This window comes from Mastomys coucha, unplaced genomic scaffold (assembly GCF_008632895.1).
Source record: "Mastomys coucha isolate ucsf_1 unplaced genomic scaffold, UCSF_Mcou_1 pScaffold21, whole genome shotgun sequence".
NCBI lineage: Eukaryota > Metazoa > Chordata > Mammalia > Rodentia > Muridae > Mastomys > Mastomys coucha.
The window spans coordinates 16,823,391-16,843,544 of NW_022196904.1; the positions used below are offsets into that span (position 1 = coordinate 16,823,391).

At 50.8% G+C, this 20,154-nt stretch overlaps 2 protein-coding genes across 3 annotated transcripts in view; both read right to left on the minus strand.

Moving 5' to 3' along the window:
• Positions 1–4,422, minus strand: part of Tomm40 (translocase of outer mitochondrial membrane 40) — a 13,176-nt gene extending 8,754 nt beyond the window's left edge. The window contains exons 1-5 of the mRNA XM_031385596.1: positions 4,215–4,422; positions 3,625–3,903; positions 2,924–2,991; positions 2,296–2,388; positions 1–66 (exon numbers count right to left, since the gene is read on the minus strand). The exon at positions 1–66 is cut by the window's left edge and continues 7 nt beyond it. Of these exons, the coding sequence (XP_031241456.1) occupies positions 1–66; positions 2,296–2,388; positions 2,924–2,991; positions 3,625–3,898 (501 nt within the window). The 5' untranslated portion in view covers positions 3,899–3,903; positions 4,215–4,422. The remainder of the gene's footprint in view (positions 67–2,295; positions 2,389–2,923; positions 2,992–3,624; positions 3,904–4,214) is intronic.
• Positions 4,423–5,297: 875 nt separating this feature from the next.
• Nectin2 (nectin cell adhesion molecule 2) overlaps positions 5,298–20,154 on the minus strand; it is a 31,524-nt gene continuing 16,667 nt past the window's right edge. Inside the window, exons 4-9 of one of the 2 annotated variants that reach the window (XM_031385592.1) lie at positions 19,538–19,655; positions 19,050–19,198; positions 10,157–10,310; positions 8,005–8,068; positions 7,766–7,852; positions 5,298–6,411 (exon numbers count right to left, since the gene is read on the minus strand). In XM_031385592.1, coding sequence (XP_031241452.1) covers positions 6,139–6,411; positions 7,766–7,852; positions 8,005–8,068; positions 10,157–10,310; positions 19,050–19,198; positions 19,538–19,655 — 845 coding nt within the window. In that variant the 3' untranslated portion in view covers positions 5,298–6,138. Of the gene's footprint in view, positions 6,412–7,765; positions 7,853–8,004; positions 8,069–10,156; positions 10,311–12,829; positions 13,547–19,049; positions 19,199–19,537; positions 19,656–20,154 lie in introns of those variants that run through there. The other variant, XM_031385593.1, reaches the window with a different exon arrangement.

Sequence of the window (20,154 nt, forward strand, 5' to 3'; positions counted from 1 at the left end):
CTGGTGGATGATCTGTGCATTGAGGCTGCCACTATTGTCCATGTCACCCACCAGCACGGGGAATGCCTGAGACAGAAGGAACACTAGAAGTTGAGCATCAATCACATCGACATGGCCTCCAACACAAAACCTCCTCAGTGCTTATACCATACCCACTTGGGTCATCATTTCAGTGACACACCTCCACAGTAGGCAGACAGTCCAGGTATATGCAGTGACTTTTTTTTTTTTGAGACAGGGTTTCCTGTTGCTTGGGGTAACCTTAAACTACCTATCTTAACGAAGGTTTCTATTTCTGGGATAAACACCAGGACCAAAGCTAACTGGGGAAGCAAAGTCTTCCTCCAGTTTCTAGTTGCACACTCCAGTCCATTCCTGAGGGAAGTCAGGGCAGGAACTCAGTGCGGGAATGTGGAAGCAGGCGCTGAGGGTGTGGAAGGACGGAGGCCATGGAGGGTTGCAACTTACCGGCTCGCTCAGCCTTTCTCATAGCAGCCATGACCAGCCCAGCAGGCAGCACTGCCCACAGTGAGTTTGGCCCTCCCACACTGTCATTCTAGAAAGCGGCCCCAATCTGGTGGTGGCATTTTCTCAGTTGATGTTCCTCTCCCCAGGTGACTGTAGTTTGACTAGCTGCACTAGCTAGTCACCACACCAGCTATTGTCTAGGCGGATGCCTGTGACCTCCTGAGTGTTGGATTCCAGGTCTGCACCATTAGCCTGCACTTCGGTTTGTATGCTTATTTATTCATGGAAGTTGTCTTGCTATGTGAATGGAACTCCTCACTCTACTGCCACAGCTTTCCCTAGCACTAGGATGATAGGCACATGTCAGGACACTCGGCTGGGTTTGCCCAGGCTCTGCTTCCTGGTTGACAACATAAGCCCTCCATGGGGGTCTTGTTCTTCCCTGCCACAATAGCATACTTTCTTCCCAACTACTAGGACGCTGTTTGCTTCCTCCACCTCATCTCCAGGTCACAGCACAGCCTAGACTCTGAGACACTAACCTGCTCCACTCTTCAAAACACATCTCAAGGAGCCAACGAGATGCAGTAGGGAGGGTAAAGGCGCTTGTCACCAAGCCCGAGGATAGCAGTCCAAACCTCAGAGCACACAAGGTAGAAGGAAAGAAGTTGTCCTGTGTACTCCATAGGCGGCCTCACCACACAAATGCAATTCCAAGTGCAGCTCAGGCCTTTCCTTCCTTGAAACACTAGGGCCCTACAATGCACACATGGGCAATGCCAAGCAGGCCCCCTTGCTACTCTAACGCAGCACCCAAAGAGGCTTTCATTTCTTAACGATCTGCTTGCTAGTGGAGGTACAAGACTGTAGAGATTTTAAAACAAAAAAGCAGCAGGCACAGTGGCACAGATTTTAATTCCAGCACTCAGGAGACAGGCAAGAGACCTGAATTGGATTCCATCCTGGTTTACATAGAGTCAAGGAAGGGCTTGGATAAGTATGAACTAGGTAAGAGCACTCCTACATGGAAGTGTGAGAACCCATGTCAAATCCACGCCACAGATATTGTACGGTGTAAGTATCATATATGGCTGCACATGCCTATCACTCTAACCCTGTAGAGATGGTGGGCCCCGTGAGCTTGCTCGGCAGCCTGTCTAAACCTAAACAGTGAGCTTTCAGATCAGATGCCCCGTTCTGGCTTTTGCAAGGCACCTGCACACATGTATTCTCCACACAAACTCATACATGCATATTCTACACAAAAAAGTGCTAAGGAGGTATCAAGTCAGTGAGAATGCTTGTCTAGCATCTAGTATGTCCAGGTTCGAGTTCCAACACCAGATAAAACTGAGAATGAGGACTTATGCCTGCAATGGCAGTACTTAGGGGAGATAAAGGCAGGAGGATTGACAGTTTAAGATCATCCTCAGATACAGCTCAGTATCTCCAAAAACACAGACAAAAACCCACAGGTAGTATAAGGAGAGCTCTAACTCTATCCACTCTGCACCCCCCCCCAACCTACTTGAAACACTCATCTCCCTCTCCAAATTTCTGTGGCCCTCTAGCGCCCCCTGGAGAACACCTAAGCAAAGACCTTGACATTGCAGGTGCTCTATCTGATTCCCAGTACAGTGGTCATCACTAAGTTGTCCCTAGCCCCAGGTCCCCAGGATCAGACAAGGAACAGTGTGTTAGGGATAGTGCGGCAGGAAGGGATCACCCATGTCCCAACACCTCCATAGCCCCCAGCCGCTCACTTGCTCACCTCCTCCCCTCCAAACCCCTAAGTCTGCCACGTTAGAATGACTAAAGGAATCTTACCTCTGTGGGGCTCAGCTGCTTCGTCCCCACGTATGTGACCCCGAAGTGGTAGTTGGACTCCCCAATTGTGCCAAGGGCTACTGTGTGGGTCACCTGGGAGAAAAGAGCGGGCAGAGGGGTCTTGGCGATGGCTGGGGGATGCAAACCAAAGGTGTAGAGTTGGGGAGTGAACACCGGGTGACAGGCCATGGCTAGCAGCATCAATGCCTAGCGTTCCAACAAAACACTAGGCCTGACCCAATGAGATTAAAGGTTACTGGTGAGAAAAGTGGGGCCAGGGTGGACTCTACACTCACTGTTTGCACTCCTGCTTGACTTTGCAGGGCAAGAATTCTGGGCCCCTAAACCCTAACTCTCCCACTCCCCCTGAGTAGTCACACTGGAATGTGTTAGTCTTACTGTTAGTTTGCCTTTTATGTTTTGATAAAGGTCTTATGATGCATGCTGGGCCAGTCTGGGGAGTATAACCTTCCTGCCTCTGCCCTGGCCAGTGGTGCCACTGGAATGCTAGCTCAATCTTGCTACCTACCAAAAGAAGCCCAAGCCTTCAAGAGAGTGAGAGGATCTGAATGCATGGAGGAGGTGGCTGTTGTGACCTCTGGAGGGTCAGGGCACCAGAAAGGCTCACCTGGAAGCGGTTGCTCAGCCCTTTGTTGACTATAAGTTTGACACCTTCCATCTGAACTGGAAACAGCTCTGCAGAAGAGAGATGCGGTCACACCCCAAGTTCTTCTCCTCCCATCCCAAGCTCTCTCCACAGACTCTTTATTTCACTAACTAAATAATCCCACCACTAGAGGAACCTCGGCCTACTGGATGAGGCCAGATCAAGATTGCGTGTTTTAAACCCAGTGCAGTCCCTTCAACTTAGGAAACTCGCTTTCTTGCCAAACTTGTCATACTTACACTTGTCACCACACAGAACTGTTCTCAGTAATTAGTAAGTTAATACATATTTGAATACCAAGAGTAAGAACATACCCCCTCTTATGATCAAAATGTCAAAATGATCCTAGGCTAGGATCCTTGGGTTGAACACCTCTTGACACCGTGACCTTGGGCTATAATTCTCTTCCTGATCACACTACTGAGTCTTGGTGGGATTGATCCCCTGACTCTCAGTACCCTAAGACTTCTCTCTCCTGCTGTGGCATACTTCCCAAAGGAGTTCAACATCTGATCGCAGTTCCCAGCCCCAAGTTCAAGGTCCCACCCTCCTAATCCATCCTCAGCTCCTAACGTCCTGTTCAATGATTGCAACGATGAGCGCCAATCTTCCGGGGGGTCCTTCCCCTTTCCCTGCGGCTATTGGGGCCCGGCGCCCCTCACCCTTGCACTTCCTGTGGCACTCCTCGAACGTCCCGGGGTTGGGCAGGCATCCGCAGCTCCCATCGTCCGAGGCCGCAGCCGCGCCGCTGACCGCAGCCCCGGGAGTCCGTTCCGAACCGCGGCCAGCGCTTGACCCAGTGCCCAGGCCGCCTCCGAGCGGCGGCAGAGTGAAGCCTGGCGGAGAAGGAGGCGGTGGCGGTAGCCCCACGAGGGACGGCGTAGGAGGCGGCGGTGGCCTTGCGGGCGGAGAGCTAGCAGCCAACACGTTCCCCATGGTATCTGCGAGGGGAAAGGTCAGAGGGCAGGGGTCAGGGGCTACGCGCACACCCCCGGATGCGACCTCAGGCACTTCCCACCCAACGCGGGCTCGGTTCTCACTGGCGGCGGCTGCGGCGCCTGTTCCCGGCCTGGGCTCCGCTCCTACCCCGTGCGCTATGCGCAACCGAACCCGCTGCCGCCGCCGCCGCTGTTTCCCCGCCCCATGGAGCCTATTGGTTCGGTGTCCTTCGAGATCCGCCCACCGCCCTAGAAGAAGGATATTCTATTGGAGATTTGGCAGGAAGTTCCACCCTTCTCGTTGAAACACTCACTTCTATTGGTTCTCAGTTGAAATCAGTCAGGGCAGCTTCCTCTACTTTTCTATTGGCTCGTGTATCCTGTGTTCATTGGTTCGCGACGCCGCGGGGCTGGAGCTCGTTCGCTATTTGTCGATATCACTCTCATTGAAACGCCTATTTGATCACTGCCCCGCCCTCCTTCTGGAGGCGCGGAGCCCCGCCCCAGAAAGTGCCGTGACCATTGGTGGACGTTGGCTCATCTCGCATTCTAATTGGGCACAGTATGTCTAGTGGGCCGACCGTGGTGACGTATTACGCTAGGTCTTTCATTGGCTTAAGTGCCAGGGTCAAAGGACATTGATTAGAGGTGCGTTGCGCTGCAGACGCTGCTAGGCAGCAAGGTCAGGTCTCGCGTCCCAACAGGCACCGCGGTGGAGAGGCAGGGTCTCCGACTGTAAAGCCGGAAGTGCTGCCCCTTCCCACAGTGCCTCGGGAAAGTTTCAAACCAGTTCTGTGAAAACTGGCCGGCATCTACCTACCCACAATGCCCGCTTTCTCCCTTAACGCAACAGCTGCCTTGAACCCCCCTTTTTTACCCATCATGCCCCCTGCTCCTTGCGTCACTGTGGCTTCTATCTTTGGCCCATTCATTCCTTTCCCATTACCCAGCATTCATCACCCCATTCATTGCACTTCTATCCCTAGACTCGACTTAGCCCGGTTCTGCCTGTTCACTTTTACCATTCTTCTGGCCTTTCTCTAACTGTCTTGGAATCTTTTACCTTCTGGCTACTACCCATTAGGCTCACAGCTCTGGCTTCTTTTGATTCATTCGTTTAGCTACTTTACCCATCACGCCTTTGGGACTTCATTGAAAATATTTGCCTTATGACCTTAGACACCTCTTGCATAACCTATCGTTTTTTCTTTTGGTTAATGCGGTTTTGCTTATTACTCATTAATTTCTAGGGCATCTTTTGACTTTTTGGGGGGGAGGGGAAGGGGGAATCTATTCTCTATTGACTTACAGATCACGGATGCCTTCAAGCTTCAGCCCTTATTCATTTCCCTCACGTGCTACCACACTCCCTTCACATCTCACAGAAAACACAAGACTTTATCAAAGTATAAACTCATATTATGTAGGAAATGCTTACAAAATAATATTCCCAACCCAGATGTCCAGATTCTCCATTACACACACAAACACACCATCCCCTAAAGAGGGATGTGTAGTTCTCATCTCACTGGGTAGGGGTTAAAAGAATTCAGTAGTCTTCAGGATAAGAGCAGATTCTCCCAAACTTGGGGTGGGAAGGCACACTGCATTAGGCTCTCCCCTCCAGCACTGGACCAGGAATTCATGCTCTGGAGACAGGAACTGGGGTGCTGGGTGATGAGGAGAGGGTGTGAACCCTGAGATTCCTGCCTGCAGGAGTGGGTGGAGATGGGGAGGTCATACCTTACATTGGGGAATCCTCTCCTTTTCACCTTTGGGGAGCAGGGTGGGAAGGGATGAGATGAGCTTCTGCTGCCTGGAGGGCTCAGGTCTTAGCAGCAGGGAGCCCCTGATCCCGTTCTTGCATATCTATTGGGACTCTACTGCCTGAGGACAAGTGCAAGGTCCGGAATTCTTTGGGACTTTAAGTGTTCGGTGAATGGCATGGTCAAAGGGTCAGAGTCTTAGGAGTCCTGGAGGGGGTTACAGGTGGTGCAGAAGGATATGCTGAGCTCCCAGCCTCAGGAGATAAAATTTCCAGGTTTCCAGTTATGCAGGTTTACCTGCCTCAGAAATCATAGGTTGGACATCATGGTGGAGCCACTAAGAAGTCACAGGTGGATTGCATGGGTGATAGCTGTCCCTGGCCTGCCTGGAAGTCAAGAGTGTCCTAGATCACCAGTGGAAAGCTGATTGGTCAAGGGTGAAAGGTGAGAAGTCAGAGCCCCTGTGCCTCCCTCACACATACATGGCCCGTGATACAAAAAAGTCTTTGCTCTGGTAGGAGTCAGAGGGGCTGGGGTAGGACAGGGCATCATAAATAGGGTTGATTTTATCCAGGAAGTCTTCTTCCTCGTCATCTTCCTCCTCATCTTCGAGACCCAGGGAAACCCCCTCCACAACATTGGGTCCTGGGGGCACAAGAAGAGAAGGTCCCAGACCTGCAGCCCCCAACAGCAGGGGCCCTGACCGCTCTTCCAGGGTGGGCAGCTCATGATACCGAGGCATCTCCTATGCATGGTGAACAAGCAAGATGTCAAGGTCACCTCAGTCTCAGGAAGGCATCCCAGATCTGCCCCCTGTCAATCAGATCCAACTACACCACTGCCATCCTTTCTCTCTGGACCAAACTTCTATGTACAGTGACTTCTAAACCAAGCCCAGCACTGACCTTACTCTGTCTCAATCTTCCTTTTTGACTTCTGAAGCTCAATCCTTACCCAAGAACATTTGACCTCTGTTGTCTGTCTCTCTTTCTCTCTTCTTTTCTCTTGTTCTCTTTTCTTTTCTTCTCTTTTCCTTTTATATAGCTCTGGCTGTTTTGCTGGGCCAGATCTGCCTGCCTCAGTCTCCTGAGTGTTCTGCCTCAACCTCCTGAGTGTTAGAATCAGATCTGGGCTGCCATAATTACGAAATGCTGAGCACTGAACACAGGACTTTGTGCATGCTGGGCAAAAAAAGGGACCAACGGACTCGTAACCCCAGCCTGACTGTAGTCTTTTTGTGTGTTTGGAGAAGAGGCCTCATGTAACTCAGGGTGCTCTCTGTAGTCAAGGATGACCTTGAACTCCTGGCCTCTATCTTCATCGAGATGGGATGAGAAATGTGCACTGTTGTGATCTGACTTTTTTGTTTGCTTTATTTTATACAAGGTCTCACTAGGCAGCACAGGTTGGATCCTGACATGGCAATCTTGCCTCAGACTCCCAAATACTGAGATTACAGGTGTGGACCCCATACGTATGGCTTGGGTTTGGTCTCTTTTTTTTTTTTTTCTTCTAGATTTTTGGAAATATTTGTGTGCGTGTTTGTATACCAGTATTTGTGTAGAAGCCAGAGGAGGGTATCTGATCCCTTAAAGCTGGAGTCAGAGGCACTGGGGGATGCCTGTCATGTGACTCGGACATGACTCTGGTTCTCATGACACACCAAGCTCTAAACTACCGAGTCAACGATCCTGCTGCTTTTCGTGGTTATTTTGAAACAAAATTTCACTCTTGAGCTCAGGCTAGCCTCATAGCCTCAGGTTGGTTGATTCAAATTTATGGTGATTCTCTTCCCACAACTTCCCAAGGGCTGGGATCACATGGTGGAGCTACAGTGTACAGCTCTGACCTCAGTATTTAGTTTATTTTACCTTGAGTGCCAGTCAGGTCTCTCAAGCATCTTTGGCCTCCTTATCTGAGTCTTGACCACCAAGGAGATGGTCTATGATGTCTCCATCATAGAGGGGCCCCAAGGGGAATGGCTCCATGGTGGTGTCTCTACCGCAGACATAGCCCTAGCAAACTCCACTTACCCAACCTTGACCCTCAACCCTTAAGCCACCCCCTAAGCCCACCCTGCTTTACCCGGAAGCTCCCACCTGATCAGCACAAGAGACACCAGCATCGAAGTATGGCGTCTTCACTGGGCTGTGCTCCGAGGCCCCCAAAGTGAAGAGTTGAGAAGGCTGTGGAAGGACACAAGGGTAAACCAGGACCCTCATGTCTGCCACCCCCAGTCAGCCCCATTCCAGGCCAACAGCCCCCTCCCAAGCTTGACCCCAGGGAGGAAGGCAGGGTATGGAGGCAGGGTGGCTTGGGCTCTAGGGGAACAGCTCACCATCTCTGGTTCCTCCAGCTTGGCCTTCGGGGTGGGTGGCTTATAGGAGGGAGGTCCTTCCAGTCTGCAGGGGTCAGGGGTAGGAGGCAGATCAACGAGAGGCTAGCCCCCCTTTTCCAGTTTCTCCTCTTACAAGAGCCTCTGCTGCCTCTGGTTCTCCAGAGGAACAAAGGACTGGTCACACTGGCCCTTGCTGCCAGTCTGGCCACTAGATGGGTAGGTAGGAAATGCTGTCTTTGATAGGGGTTTTCAGCACCATCCCTGCCCCTGCCCCAGTGTTATGAGGGAGACACACTGAGCAAGTCACAATCCCCGAACCTTCCAGAAAGAATTCAGAAAATTCTCTTTCAAGCAAGTGAGCCAGGTGTGTGGCCCACACCTGTGTTCCTACTACTAAGTTTCTGAGTTCAGTGCCAGCCCCGGTTGCATGAGGAGTTCCAGGCCATTCAGTGCTACATAGTGGGATCCTGTTTCAAAAACAAATCAAGGCAGGTGGAGACTGGGCAATGTCACCCAAGGCTGTCTGTCCTCTGCCTTCTCTATGTATGAGCACCTATTTAGTTGCACACACTCGATTAAGTGTTATTAATTTACACAGATAGAAAACAAAATAGGGCTGGCAAGATGGCTTAATGGGTGAAGGGGTTTGCCACCAAGTCTGAGGAGACCCAACACACACACACACACACACACACACACACACACACACACACACACACCAATGTAGGAGGATCATGAGCTCAAGGCTCAAGGTCAGCTTGGGCTAAATGTTTTTGTTTTTTTTTTGTTTTGCTTTTGTTTTGTTATTTTAGTGTTTCAAGACAGGGTTTCTCTGTGTAGCCCTGGCTGTCCTGGAACTCACTCTGTAGACCAGGCTGGCCTTGAACTCAGAAATCTGCCTGCCTCTGCCTCCCAAGTGCTGGGATTAAAAGCCTGCGCCACCACTGCCGGGCAAGAAATTTTTAAAAAAGAAAAACAGCAACAAAAACAAACAGATGGACCAGGCAAGCAAGCTGACTTAGCAGATAAAAACCTTGAAAACTTGAGTACATGTTTTATCCCCAGAATACATGCAAAAAAAAAAAAAAAGGGAGGTACCCTGTGACTTCACAAGTCCTCTGGCCTCCACATTCATGCTAAGGCCTGTATGCACACATGCACAAACACATAATAATTCTAATTTTACAAAATGTAAACAATAAGCTAGGTGGGAGGTGGTGCACACCTTTAGTCCCAGCATTTGGGAGGCAGAGGCGTGTTGATCTCCAAATTCAAGGACAGCCTGGTTTAGAATGGAAACCTATCACAAAAATAAAGGACAGGAGAGATGGCTTTAAGCACACTTGTTGCTCTTTCAAAGCACCCTGGTTCGATTCCTAGGATCCACATGGCAACTCATGACCTCCTTGAGTACCAAGCATGCATACAGTACACAGACATACATGCAAGCAAACTCACCAGAGAATAAAAATAAATCTGTGTTTGATTTTCCCCAATAAGGGTTTCTCTATGTAGTTTTGGCCGTCCTGGAACTGACTCTGCAGACTAGGAACTCACAGAGATGATTTTTTTTTTCCCAACAAGGACTCTAGGGATGCAATTCAGGTTTTTACAAACTGATTAATCTCCTTGGCCACTGTACAACTTTTTATTGATTGATTGATTGATTGCTATTTTTTTTTGAGCCTCATGTAACAGAGGAAGCATGACCCTGAACTTCTAATCCTACTAATTCTACCTCCCACATTTAGCAGTCCTTAAGATGTGAAGCTGAGCCGGGCGGTGGTGGCCATGCCTTTAATCCCAGCACTTGGGAGGCAGAGGCAGGCGGATTTCTGAGTTCTAGGCCAGCCTGGTCTACAGAGTAAGTTCCAGGACAGCCAGGGCTACACAGAGAAACTCTGTCTTGAAAAAAACAAAAAACAACAAGAAAAAAAAAGAAAGAGAGAAAGAAAAAAAGATCTGAAGCTGTAGGGAATAAGCGCTAGGGAGCAAGATGGTGGGAAGAAGAGAAAAAAATCTCTCCTCACCACCCCATCTAACATCTCAGTTATTTATGGCAGGGTCTTTGTCTTATACTCTTAATGATCTCCTTCAGTTCCCACTCCGTGCTCCCCAGCTCTGCTGTCCCTCCTCCCAACACATCACTCACTCTTCTTCCTCGTCTGCAGCTTGAAGCCTCTGCTCCTTCCGCTGTTGTCGGCAGATGAGGATGCCTGTGCCAGCCACTGCAGTGGCGATGATGGCAGCGATGATGCCTCCAATGATGCCGCCTGTGGCCCCTGCTCCTGCTATGCTGGGTGACTCTGTCAGGACAAAGGCATCATAGGATCATTATGAGAAACTTACGGCTGCTTCTTCCAGCCTTGTTCTTCAGATACCACATATGCCAGTCTTTTCAACATGATTGTTTTATGTATTTGTTGAGACAAGGTCTCACATTTTAAGCCAGGCTGGCTGGAACTCTCTGTAAACCAGAATAAGTCTGTGTCTCTGCCTATCAAGCGTAGGCATTATGGGCATGGGCCACCATACCAGCAGTCCTGTGTGTTTCTTTTTGGCTGCATTAGGAACTAAATCCAGGGCCTTAAGCATACTAGGCAAGAACTCTAGGTATGCCTGAGGAAATCCCCTGCCTGTCCACACAGTTATGGCTAGGGCTTGGCTTTATCCTGTGTTCCTGATTTCAGGAACATTGATCTGCATTAGAGGTATACTCAATGCAGGAAACTTCCACCCTCATGGAGCTCAGGTTTCCTGTAGCTCAGGCTGTCCCTGGCCAACAGCAAACAAGCAGATTTGATGCTATCTAATGTTAAGATAGAACTGGCCACATGTACAGAGTAGGGAGGGGGACAAGGAAGTCATAGAATGCTGGACCCACTAAGCAAGCCAGCCAGGGCTAATCTGTGAAGGAACACTTGAATCCTCTGGATATTGCAGACAAACAGGAAACTTTTAAGGAAGAAGAGCCAGTTGTGAGTTTAGAGGCATCTACATTTCCAGTACTCAAGAGGCCTGAAGCAGGAGGGTTGCAGAGTATGAAACCATCCTGGGCTACATAGTGAGTTCCAGGCCAGTTACAGCTAAATAGCCAAGGCTGCCTCAAAGACCAAAACAAAACGACGCCCTCCCCCGCCCTACAAGGCAGAAGCAGCAGGAAGAGGCTCAGGCATTTGAGGACTGTTGTAAAAAACGAAAGAATGAAACAGGAACAGCAGTGGTTCTGGGCTGGACTGAAGAGGAGAGAGAAGGATGGGGGGTAGGGAGGAAGCACCCCTTATTATTATCGGAACACGCTGTCTTCCAGCCCATCAGGAAATGGGGCAGAGAACTCCAGGCATCCCAATCCCAATCTGTGTGCCACTCCTAATGGCTGAGTTCCCGTAGCAAGGACCTGACTCCTCACCAGATCCATTGCCCTGGGTCAGACACACAGCAGGAACGTAAGGGGATCTGTGTGCAAATCAAGCATATTGCCCACCCTGTCCTCCATGGCTGAGAACATGGCAGGTTCACAAGGAACACTCAGAATAGACAAGGATTCAAAACCTCACAGGTGTCATCTGTGAGGTTAATGTGTTTCCCGTACACAGAGCGGAGGCTACCCAAGGGGCACTGTCAGCATCCGATCTCCTCCAGAAGTTCCAGTGTGTGTGTGTGTGTTGGCTAACTGGTGTGAACTACACATGGCCATACCCAAACACTCAGCATTTCCTGCCATTGTTGCTGGCTGGCTACGTTCCCACAGGACAAGACTCTGTGATCTGGGTCACTTTTGAGTCACCAGCTGGCAGGCATAGGCTTGGTAATCTGAGATCTATGACTACTGGTTGAGGAAATGTGAGTGACCAGGCCTCCTGGCTGCTCCACCCACCCAGAATACCGCATCTGATCCTAGCTAGTGTTCCAGGAGGCCACAGGTATGTGGGGAAGAAAGAGTTCACCTTCTTCTTTCAAGCAAATGATCTAGGGCCCCGAGAGTCAAAAGACTGCTAGCTAGAGGAGGAACATGTATGTGCATGTTGTATGTGTGGTGTATCTGTATGTTGTGTTTGCGTATATGTGTCAGTGTGTACATGTGAGAGAGATGTATGTGTATGTGGTGTATGCCTGTATATGATGTCTGTGTGCATGTTGTGTGGTACATGTGTGTTGTATATGTGCATCTACATGTATGTGGTGTGTCTGTATATGTTGTTCATGTTGTGTATCTGTGTGTATGTATGTTGTGTCTGAGTACATATGTGTCTGTGTGTGGTGTATGAATATATTATGTGTCTCTGTCTGTGGTGTGTGGGCGCAGAGACACATCAGAATTGCTGATAACTTCCACAGAACCAAACCCTGCTAGGAGGGTGGAAGACAGGCACCCAGAGACAGGCTGCTTTGAGGACTCCAAGGTGGGGCCATCTGGCCATTGCCAACACCTGCTGCCTGCCTCTATAGCCTTGAGGTCCTCAAATAGAGAAGCCACCCTCCATTTCCAGGACCCTCTACACCAGAGAAAGGAGACCTGTGTCGTCCCCCATCATTAGGACCCAGGACCAAGGCGGCTAGCTTTGCTCTTCCTAAGGAAGCTCAGCTCTGAAGCCAGTCTGGTCACCCACCCGGCCTCTTATCTAAGAGTTCAAGTCCTTTCCCCCCACACTCATGTCAGAGACCCCATTTGAAATCCCTACAGCTGCAGGGAGGGTTCAGTACAAGTGGCCTAGGATTTTCCAATCTGGGCTCTAGCTGGTTCCTTTGTACTGAGTGGTCCCTGTTCCACCCAGTCGTTCCCCAGGACACAAAGAGAGGGGTCTGATGGATTACAAAACACCCCTGAGTTTTTCCGACAAGGCATTTATTAGCTCCTGAGTGTTTCGGGGCCAGGACGAGGCTGGGGCCGAAAGCAAGCTCTGAGGAGTCCTGAGTGTGCACCATGGTGCTTCTGGGGTCCCTTACTCCATGAGGTCCTAAATATAGGAGTCTGGTGTGTGGTTCCACTTATCCTCTATCCTGAAAGCAGGGGCAGTGCCCTTCCAACTTCAGTGTGCCCCAGAAGAACCAGTCCAACCGGTCCTTAGCCATCGTTGCTGGCTGGCATTGGTGTGGTTGGCAGTGGGGGTGGGGCTTGGCATTTCCATGTGTCCAGTGTCTATGTCATGGGGTCACACGTAAACTGCCCGCCGAGAGATGAGGGAGCCATCCAGATGGGACTCCATGTCGTCCTTAGGTGACTCATGTGGAGGTAGCATGAGGCCTTCCTCTGCCTTCATTTCTTCCTCCTCCTCCTCTTCTTCCTCCCTGCCATCTGGTCTCATAGGCTCAGGGGATGCTGACCTCCAGAAGACAGGACCCCCGTTCCCAAACACCTGAGTCTTTGGATCGTAGGATCCTCTGTCGCCATCATTTCCTCCTCCTCCAGGGCTCTTCCGCCTCCTCCTCCCCCTCAGCAGGATCAAGGCGAGGAACCCCCCAGCCAGGAGTAGCACCAGCAATGTTCCCCCCACGGCCCCCCACACCAGCGGACCCACATCTCGGGAGGCCTGGGGGGTGTCTGAGGAGAAAGGAAGGAGAGAGAAAAAGAGGAGAGGGAGTCAAGAGGACACATCTGGGCGTGAGGGTATGGGGGAGACCCAGGACATGGGTTAGTGACCAGAGCAGAACTTAGGTGACTAGCTGGGAGAAGGGAGGAGGAAGGTGAGGAGGAAGAGGAAGGGGCATCTGTAGTCCTTCACCTCAGGAGAGGCTGCCAGCCGAGGCTGTCTAGATAGCTATTGATACCCATAATGTCCCCCCAAAAGGAAGATTGTAGCAAGGTGTGGTGGCACAAGATTGCCATCCTAGCATTGGGAGGGAGAGGAAAAGGGATCATGCTATCAGGGTTAGCCTGGGCCATGGAGTGAGGCTCCAGACTCTCAGAAACTCTACCAAGGGGAAAAAGGGTTGGTGGGCTGCAGATGATCGGCAGGAGAGCCCCTGCCTAGAATCCCCCAGTGAGGGGCTGAGGGCGTGGCTCAGTGGTAGAGCTCCTGCCTAGAATCCCCCAGTGAGGGGCTGGGGGCGTGGCTCAGTGGTAGAGCCCCTGCCTAGAATCCCCTAGTGAGGGGCTGGGGGCGTGGCTCAGTGGTAGAGCCCCTGCCTAGAATTCCCCAATGAGGGGCTGGGGGCGTGGCTCAGTGGTAGAGCATTTGTTTGTTTAGAGGCCCTGTATTCCGTCTCCAGCATTACCAAACACTAAGAATTAAAACCATTTTTGTGACCTGTAGTCACATCTATTGAGGAAGCTCAGGTAGGATCCCATGTTTGAAGCCAGATTGTCTCCATCTCTCCCTCAAAACAACAAAAGACAATAAAGTCAGTGATGAATGCACTAGCTGGGGTGGGGTGCTGGATCCTTCTATGCACAGAGGTGCAGGATGGGAGGCCACTGTAACTGTTCTCTCCCACTAGGGTCCAGAATGTGGACACAGGAGGCGGGAGTTGGAGGCACCAGTCCTATCAGTGTATTTCCTTGGTTTGGGAGGTCTCAAACCGTCTTCCCCACCTGCCAATGCTGTTCCTACTGTTCCCTCATAGTCTCCGGCTCAGCTCCCACAGCCTGCTCCGCACCTGCTCCACCATGGCGGGGAATAGAAATCAACAGGACAGGGATTTGAAGCCTCGCTCACCACGGTGCCTTTTTGGCAACACAAGAATCTTGTTGGGTTGTCATGATGGTCCTCAGCCCATAGGGGAAACACAAATAGATGCCTGTAAGTTTCTGACCAGTGAGCCTGTTGGTGGCCAGGGGTAGAAGCTGCTCGGCCCCATGCAACCTATTTCTCAAGTGCTGAAATCAGGGTTAGGCTACCACACCCAGCTTCTGAGTAGTGTTTTTAAGTAGAGTGCTGTGCTGGGTTCAGATATTGCTCAGTTTCAATCCCAACATGTAGGAGGAGCCGGAGGCAGGCAGATCTCTGAACTTCAAGGCCAGCCTGGTCTGCAGCGTGAGTTCCCCACCAACTGGAGCTACACAGTGAGACCCTGCCTCAAAACACATAAAACCCCAAATCCGAGGGACAAGATAATAAAAAACATACAAATAAAGTCATAGCTTGGGGGGTTGTGTGCAAGTTCTATGCAAACAGCACATTCTATATTCGGACCTGCATCTAGTGTGAGGAAGTGGTCCCTGAAAGGACACTTTGACAGTATGTCTGTCTCTAAATACTGCACAGAGGCAGGAATGAGGTCTCTGCTGGTCAGTGAGTCCCTGCCGGCTGCTTCACTGGAAATGTGGGTGCATCCATAAAGTGAGGGAGGGGCTCTGGAGCTTGGGCCATCTTTCCTGGTCAGTGAGTTGAGTCAAGGATTGTGAGTTGGCTGCAGAGAGGCCTCCCATGTGACACAGTGTATCCACTCATGTTTTTCTTTTTCTATCCCCCTCCACTCCCTGGCCCCGAGATGGAGTTTCTCTGTAGCCCTGGCTGTCCTGGAACTCACTCGTAGAACAGGCTGGCCTCGAACTCAGAAATCTGCCCTCCTCTGCCTCCCAAGTGCTGGGATTAAAGGCATGAGTCACCACTGTCTGGCTCATAAAGCCATGCTCATGCAAGACTGTGAATGCTTGGGAACTAAGGTCGGTGTGTCTGGGAATGGGCGTTAAGTCAGTACCTTGGAGAGTGGCAAGGCCCGAAACCAAGCTTCCCTGGTGTGACTAGGCCACTCCAACTTCTGCCAATTGGATTTATATCCTTCCTCCCCACCCCCCCCCTTTTTTTTTTTTAAAAAAAATTATACTGGTTTGGAATCTGCTATATAGACAAGATGGCCCTTCAACTCAAAGAAACTCCCCTGCCTCTGTCTTGCAGGTGCTATGATTACAGGGTGGCACCACCATGCCCAGCTTGTTTGGTTTTCTGAGACAGGTCCTTAGGCTGCACAGACCAGCTCTGGACTCACTAAGTAGCCAGTGCTGGCCTTGAACATCTATCTGATCCTCCTGCCTCTGCCTGCCTTCCTGAATGCTAGTCTTAGGTGTGTGCAACATGCCTGGCCCAGCCACTGATTTCTGGGGTGCTCAGTGTGTCCTTTTCTGCTGGTGTGAAATGTTGGGGCTTGTCTTTGCAATGATGTCTTCAAGCATGCTGGTGTTACGTGGCCGTTTCCTCTGAAATTAAAACCTCCATCTTGGAGGAAAGCTTAAGGGAAAGGGTGTCAAAAGGGAGGTAAAACATTCCACCCCCAGGGAATCACCTTAAGCTTAGAAAATAAAGGGCTTAAAAGGTTCCAGGAAGTCCCGGATGCAAGGCCACTCTACTCCCTCTCGAAGCATATATAAAAGGTAATGAAAGCTGAGAGTCTCACACCAGCTGAGCCTTCCAGATGAGACAGAGAGAGAGAGAGAGAGAGAGAGAGAGAGAGAGAGAGAGAGAGAGAGAGAGAGAGAGAGAGACTGAGCTGCTTGGGAAGAAAGAACAATCTCTACCCTGGGAGCTGCCCGCAGGCTGTGCGGGGCGCTCCAGGCTCCCAGCTTTGTGAGCTGTCACCTGTGCTAGGACGGGCATTGGTGAGGCAGCTGTCCTTGTGTCATTTCTGCTCCTGTAAGGAACCTCAGTACAACTCACGTGTTCACCACAGTTGGACTACGGTGCTATCTACATATTGATCTGTCCTTGATTCCCTATTTGGGACAAGTAGTCATTTGTTCATGTCTCCCCAGGAATAGTGTCCCACGGCAGATGGTCTGTGGCTGCCTTCTGGGAGTCTGGTGTCTGTCTTTCTTATACTGTGCATTTTCTTTGGGTTGGCCACCCCAAGATTTCTCTCTCTGTCTCCCCCCCTCTGTCTCTCTGTCTCTCTGTCTCCCTGTTGTGTGTGTGTGCCCATAGATGAAGTGCTTCTGTAGTTGGAGTTAACAGGCAGTTGTTAACTGCCCTACACGGGTGCCGTGAACCAAACGGGGGTAGAGGGGGGTTTCTGCCATAGCAAGCCACACACTTAACCACTCAGCCATCTCTCCAACCCACCAAGGTTTGTACGCATGGAGCATACAGGAGCATCTGACTGTAGAATGGACTATTCACTAAGTAAGGCTGAGACTAAGTAAGCTGAGTATAGCAGTACATACTGTCACCTCAGCCTTTGGAGGTGGAAGCTGAAGGATTCAGAGCCAGAGATAGCCTGGGCTACATACCCAAACCCCGACTGAAAAGATGAGAGAAAGGAACATATGTATACACCTATTCTCTCTGTCTCATGCCCTGTGATGCCCTGTGCTGTGTCTCTGTGCATCAGTGAGGATAGGTGAGGTCCTCACCTGCCGGGTCCCTGAGCTGAGAGTAACCTCTCTTTATAGAGGAAACCTCACTACGCATTGCTTAGCAGCCGACCCAGTGACCCAAGAATCTCCCTAATGGAGTTTCTGGATGTAGAGATACCTTCTGGAATGTTCTTCAGATGTGTGAGGAAGCACGTTTCCATATGTGAACTATGGATGGCCCTGTTTACCGTCGCTTTGCTATGGGTACATATCCCAAGGGTTCCGAGCTGACCAGCGACATGAGTTTGTGTTCTTACAGGCAAGTCAGCTTGCCCTTAGGTGTCTGAACAAAAGCTGTTGTGTCTCAGCAAGGGTGTGTTTTCAAGGAAGGCATGTCCAGCACAGGGCCAGGCTCTATCTTACACTTCCCCTCTAAGCCATTTGTTGCGTTTCTGAGGGTCCTGCTTGGTAGGGTCACTACTTCAGATTCATGTATTTGCATAGGCAAACTGTGTGGCACCTACACCAGTGCTGCTAAGTCTTCTTTTTTGTACAGGAACCGAGGATTCAGGTTTCCAACATGCTAGGCAGAGGCTCTGCCACTGAGCCACACTCCAGCCCCTCACTGGGGGATTCTAGGCAGGGGCTCTGCCACTGAGCCACACTCCAGCCCCTCACTGGGGGATTCTAGGCAGGGGCTCTACCACTGAGCCACGCCCCCAGCCCCTCACTGGGGGATTCTAGGCAGGGGCTCTGCCACTGAGCCACGCTCCCAGCCTCTCACTGGGGGATCCTAGGCAGGGGCTCTACCACTGAGCCACACTCTCAGCCCCCATTACTGGAAGATTCTAGGCAGGGGCTCTACCACTGAGCCACGGCCCAGCCCCTCATTGGGGGACTTCTAGGCAGGGGCTCCACCACTGCCATTTCTCTAGGCCTCTTCTTAGGTTTTATTTTGTGAGATTATAGCTGTTCAGTAGCCCAGTCTAGATCAGAACTTATTCTGTACACCCTGTATGCTCTAAACTTGTTATTCTTCTGCCATACTTTCTACTAAGTCTGGCTAAGGGTGTTTCAAAGAATCATTCTTTCCTGGTTCCTGTGGCATGTCATAGGCCCTGGCCAGTGTCACTCTTTCTTGGGGTATATCTCCATGACAATTGTTCCAACTATATAGGGTTACACCTGGGTGACTGGATATCCAGGTTTCAAGAGAATTTCTAGCCCTGGGTCTCCAGCTGAGGGTCTTGGCTATGGCTCTCATGACTGAGCAAGCTGCTTCTTGCTTTGTGTGGGTCTGCTCATCAGTAGTTATAAGAATCAAGGGCATTAAGACAGTTCTGTCTCCTCCCAGGGACAAAGCCCCACAGCTGCCATTAGACCTTACCTCCACCATAGTCCCAAGCCAACTTCTTGATTTTCTTCTCAATGAACTTGGGACATTTTTTTAAAACAGGAGTCTCACTATGTAGCACAGGCTAATCTCACATCAATCCTCCTGCCTCAGATTCTTGAACAAGTGCTGGGACTATAGACCTACATCATGCTCAGCTTAAGCCCTGACTTAAGTATAGGCCCCCAGTTTGAAAGTCTCCCACCAACACTCCTCGGTGGTCACCCAGTTACAGCGTACGGTCACAGTCTACACCTGCAGGCCAAAATGGACAAGCTGAACTATGCTCATCTGTGCAGACAGAGGTGGGTCTGACTCTCTCTCTCATCCTAGGGCAGCATCAGTGACACCTCAAAGTGGACCTAAGCCCCAAAGGGAGAAACCACTGGGTTTTAAAACCCAGACACCTCACGGCTTCCTTACCTCGCACCAGGATGACCTGCTCAGCACGGCCTGTCCCCACTGCATTGGTGGCGGTACAGATGAAGGTAGTGTTGACCATTCGATCCACAGAGTGGACAAGCAGCTGAGAGCCCTGGACCACTGCGGAGGCTGGGAAGACGCCTGAGGTCCTAAGGGTATGGGGTGAGGTGAGCAATAGAGCAGGCATCGGGGAGAGCAGGCATCTGGAAGAGCAAGCTCCTCCAGAGACTCCAACAGTTAGCCCTCCTTCTGCAGACCTGGGAGGCCAGGCACTCTCCTCCCTCAGACCCAGAGATCTAGACCCCCGCCCTCCTCCCTCAGACCCAGAGATGCACACCCCAGCCCTCCTCCTTCAGATACAGGGATGCACACCCCATCTCTTCTCTCTAAGATCCAGGGGTCCAGGCCCCATCCCTTCTCCTTCAGATCCAGGGATCTAGGTCCCAGCCTTCCTTCCTCAGACCCAATCCTAGGTTCACATCACTCACGTGCTCCAGTCATAGCCTGTGGGCTCTGGGTTGCTTCGTACATCACAGGTCAGTATGGCCTCACTGCGGCCAAGGTACCAGTTGTCATCATAGCCAGAGATGGATACTTCGGGAGGGTCTAGGACAAAAGGATGACTGACTCAGAGACAGGTGGAATCCAGAACTGGGAACAAGTTAGCAGCATTGGTGGTGAGAGATCCATCAGTCATAACAAACTTGGGTTAGCAGGCCATACTGTGTATGCTCTAACTAGTGTAGACCCAACCCGGGAAGTCACTTGGATATTAGCTCAGGCAGGGCCAAGAAAGCAACTACAGATACCCTGTCTATGGAGTGTGTGTGTGTGTGTGTGTGTGTGTGTGCTTGTGTGTGTGCACATACGCGTGTGTACAACACAACATGAATAGAGTATACCCAGACAATTTGGGGTGGCCAGTGTAGACAGACAGGAAGCCAGGGTAGCCAGGCTCACATTGATGAACTCAGGATGAATATGGCTGGAAAGAGCCATTACAGATGAGGTGGAGGGACTCTATGATACAGCCGATGGCACAACCATGCCACTGGGATCCTGACCCAGCTGCCACAGTGAGTTGACAGGATGGTACTGCAAATAC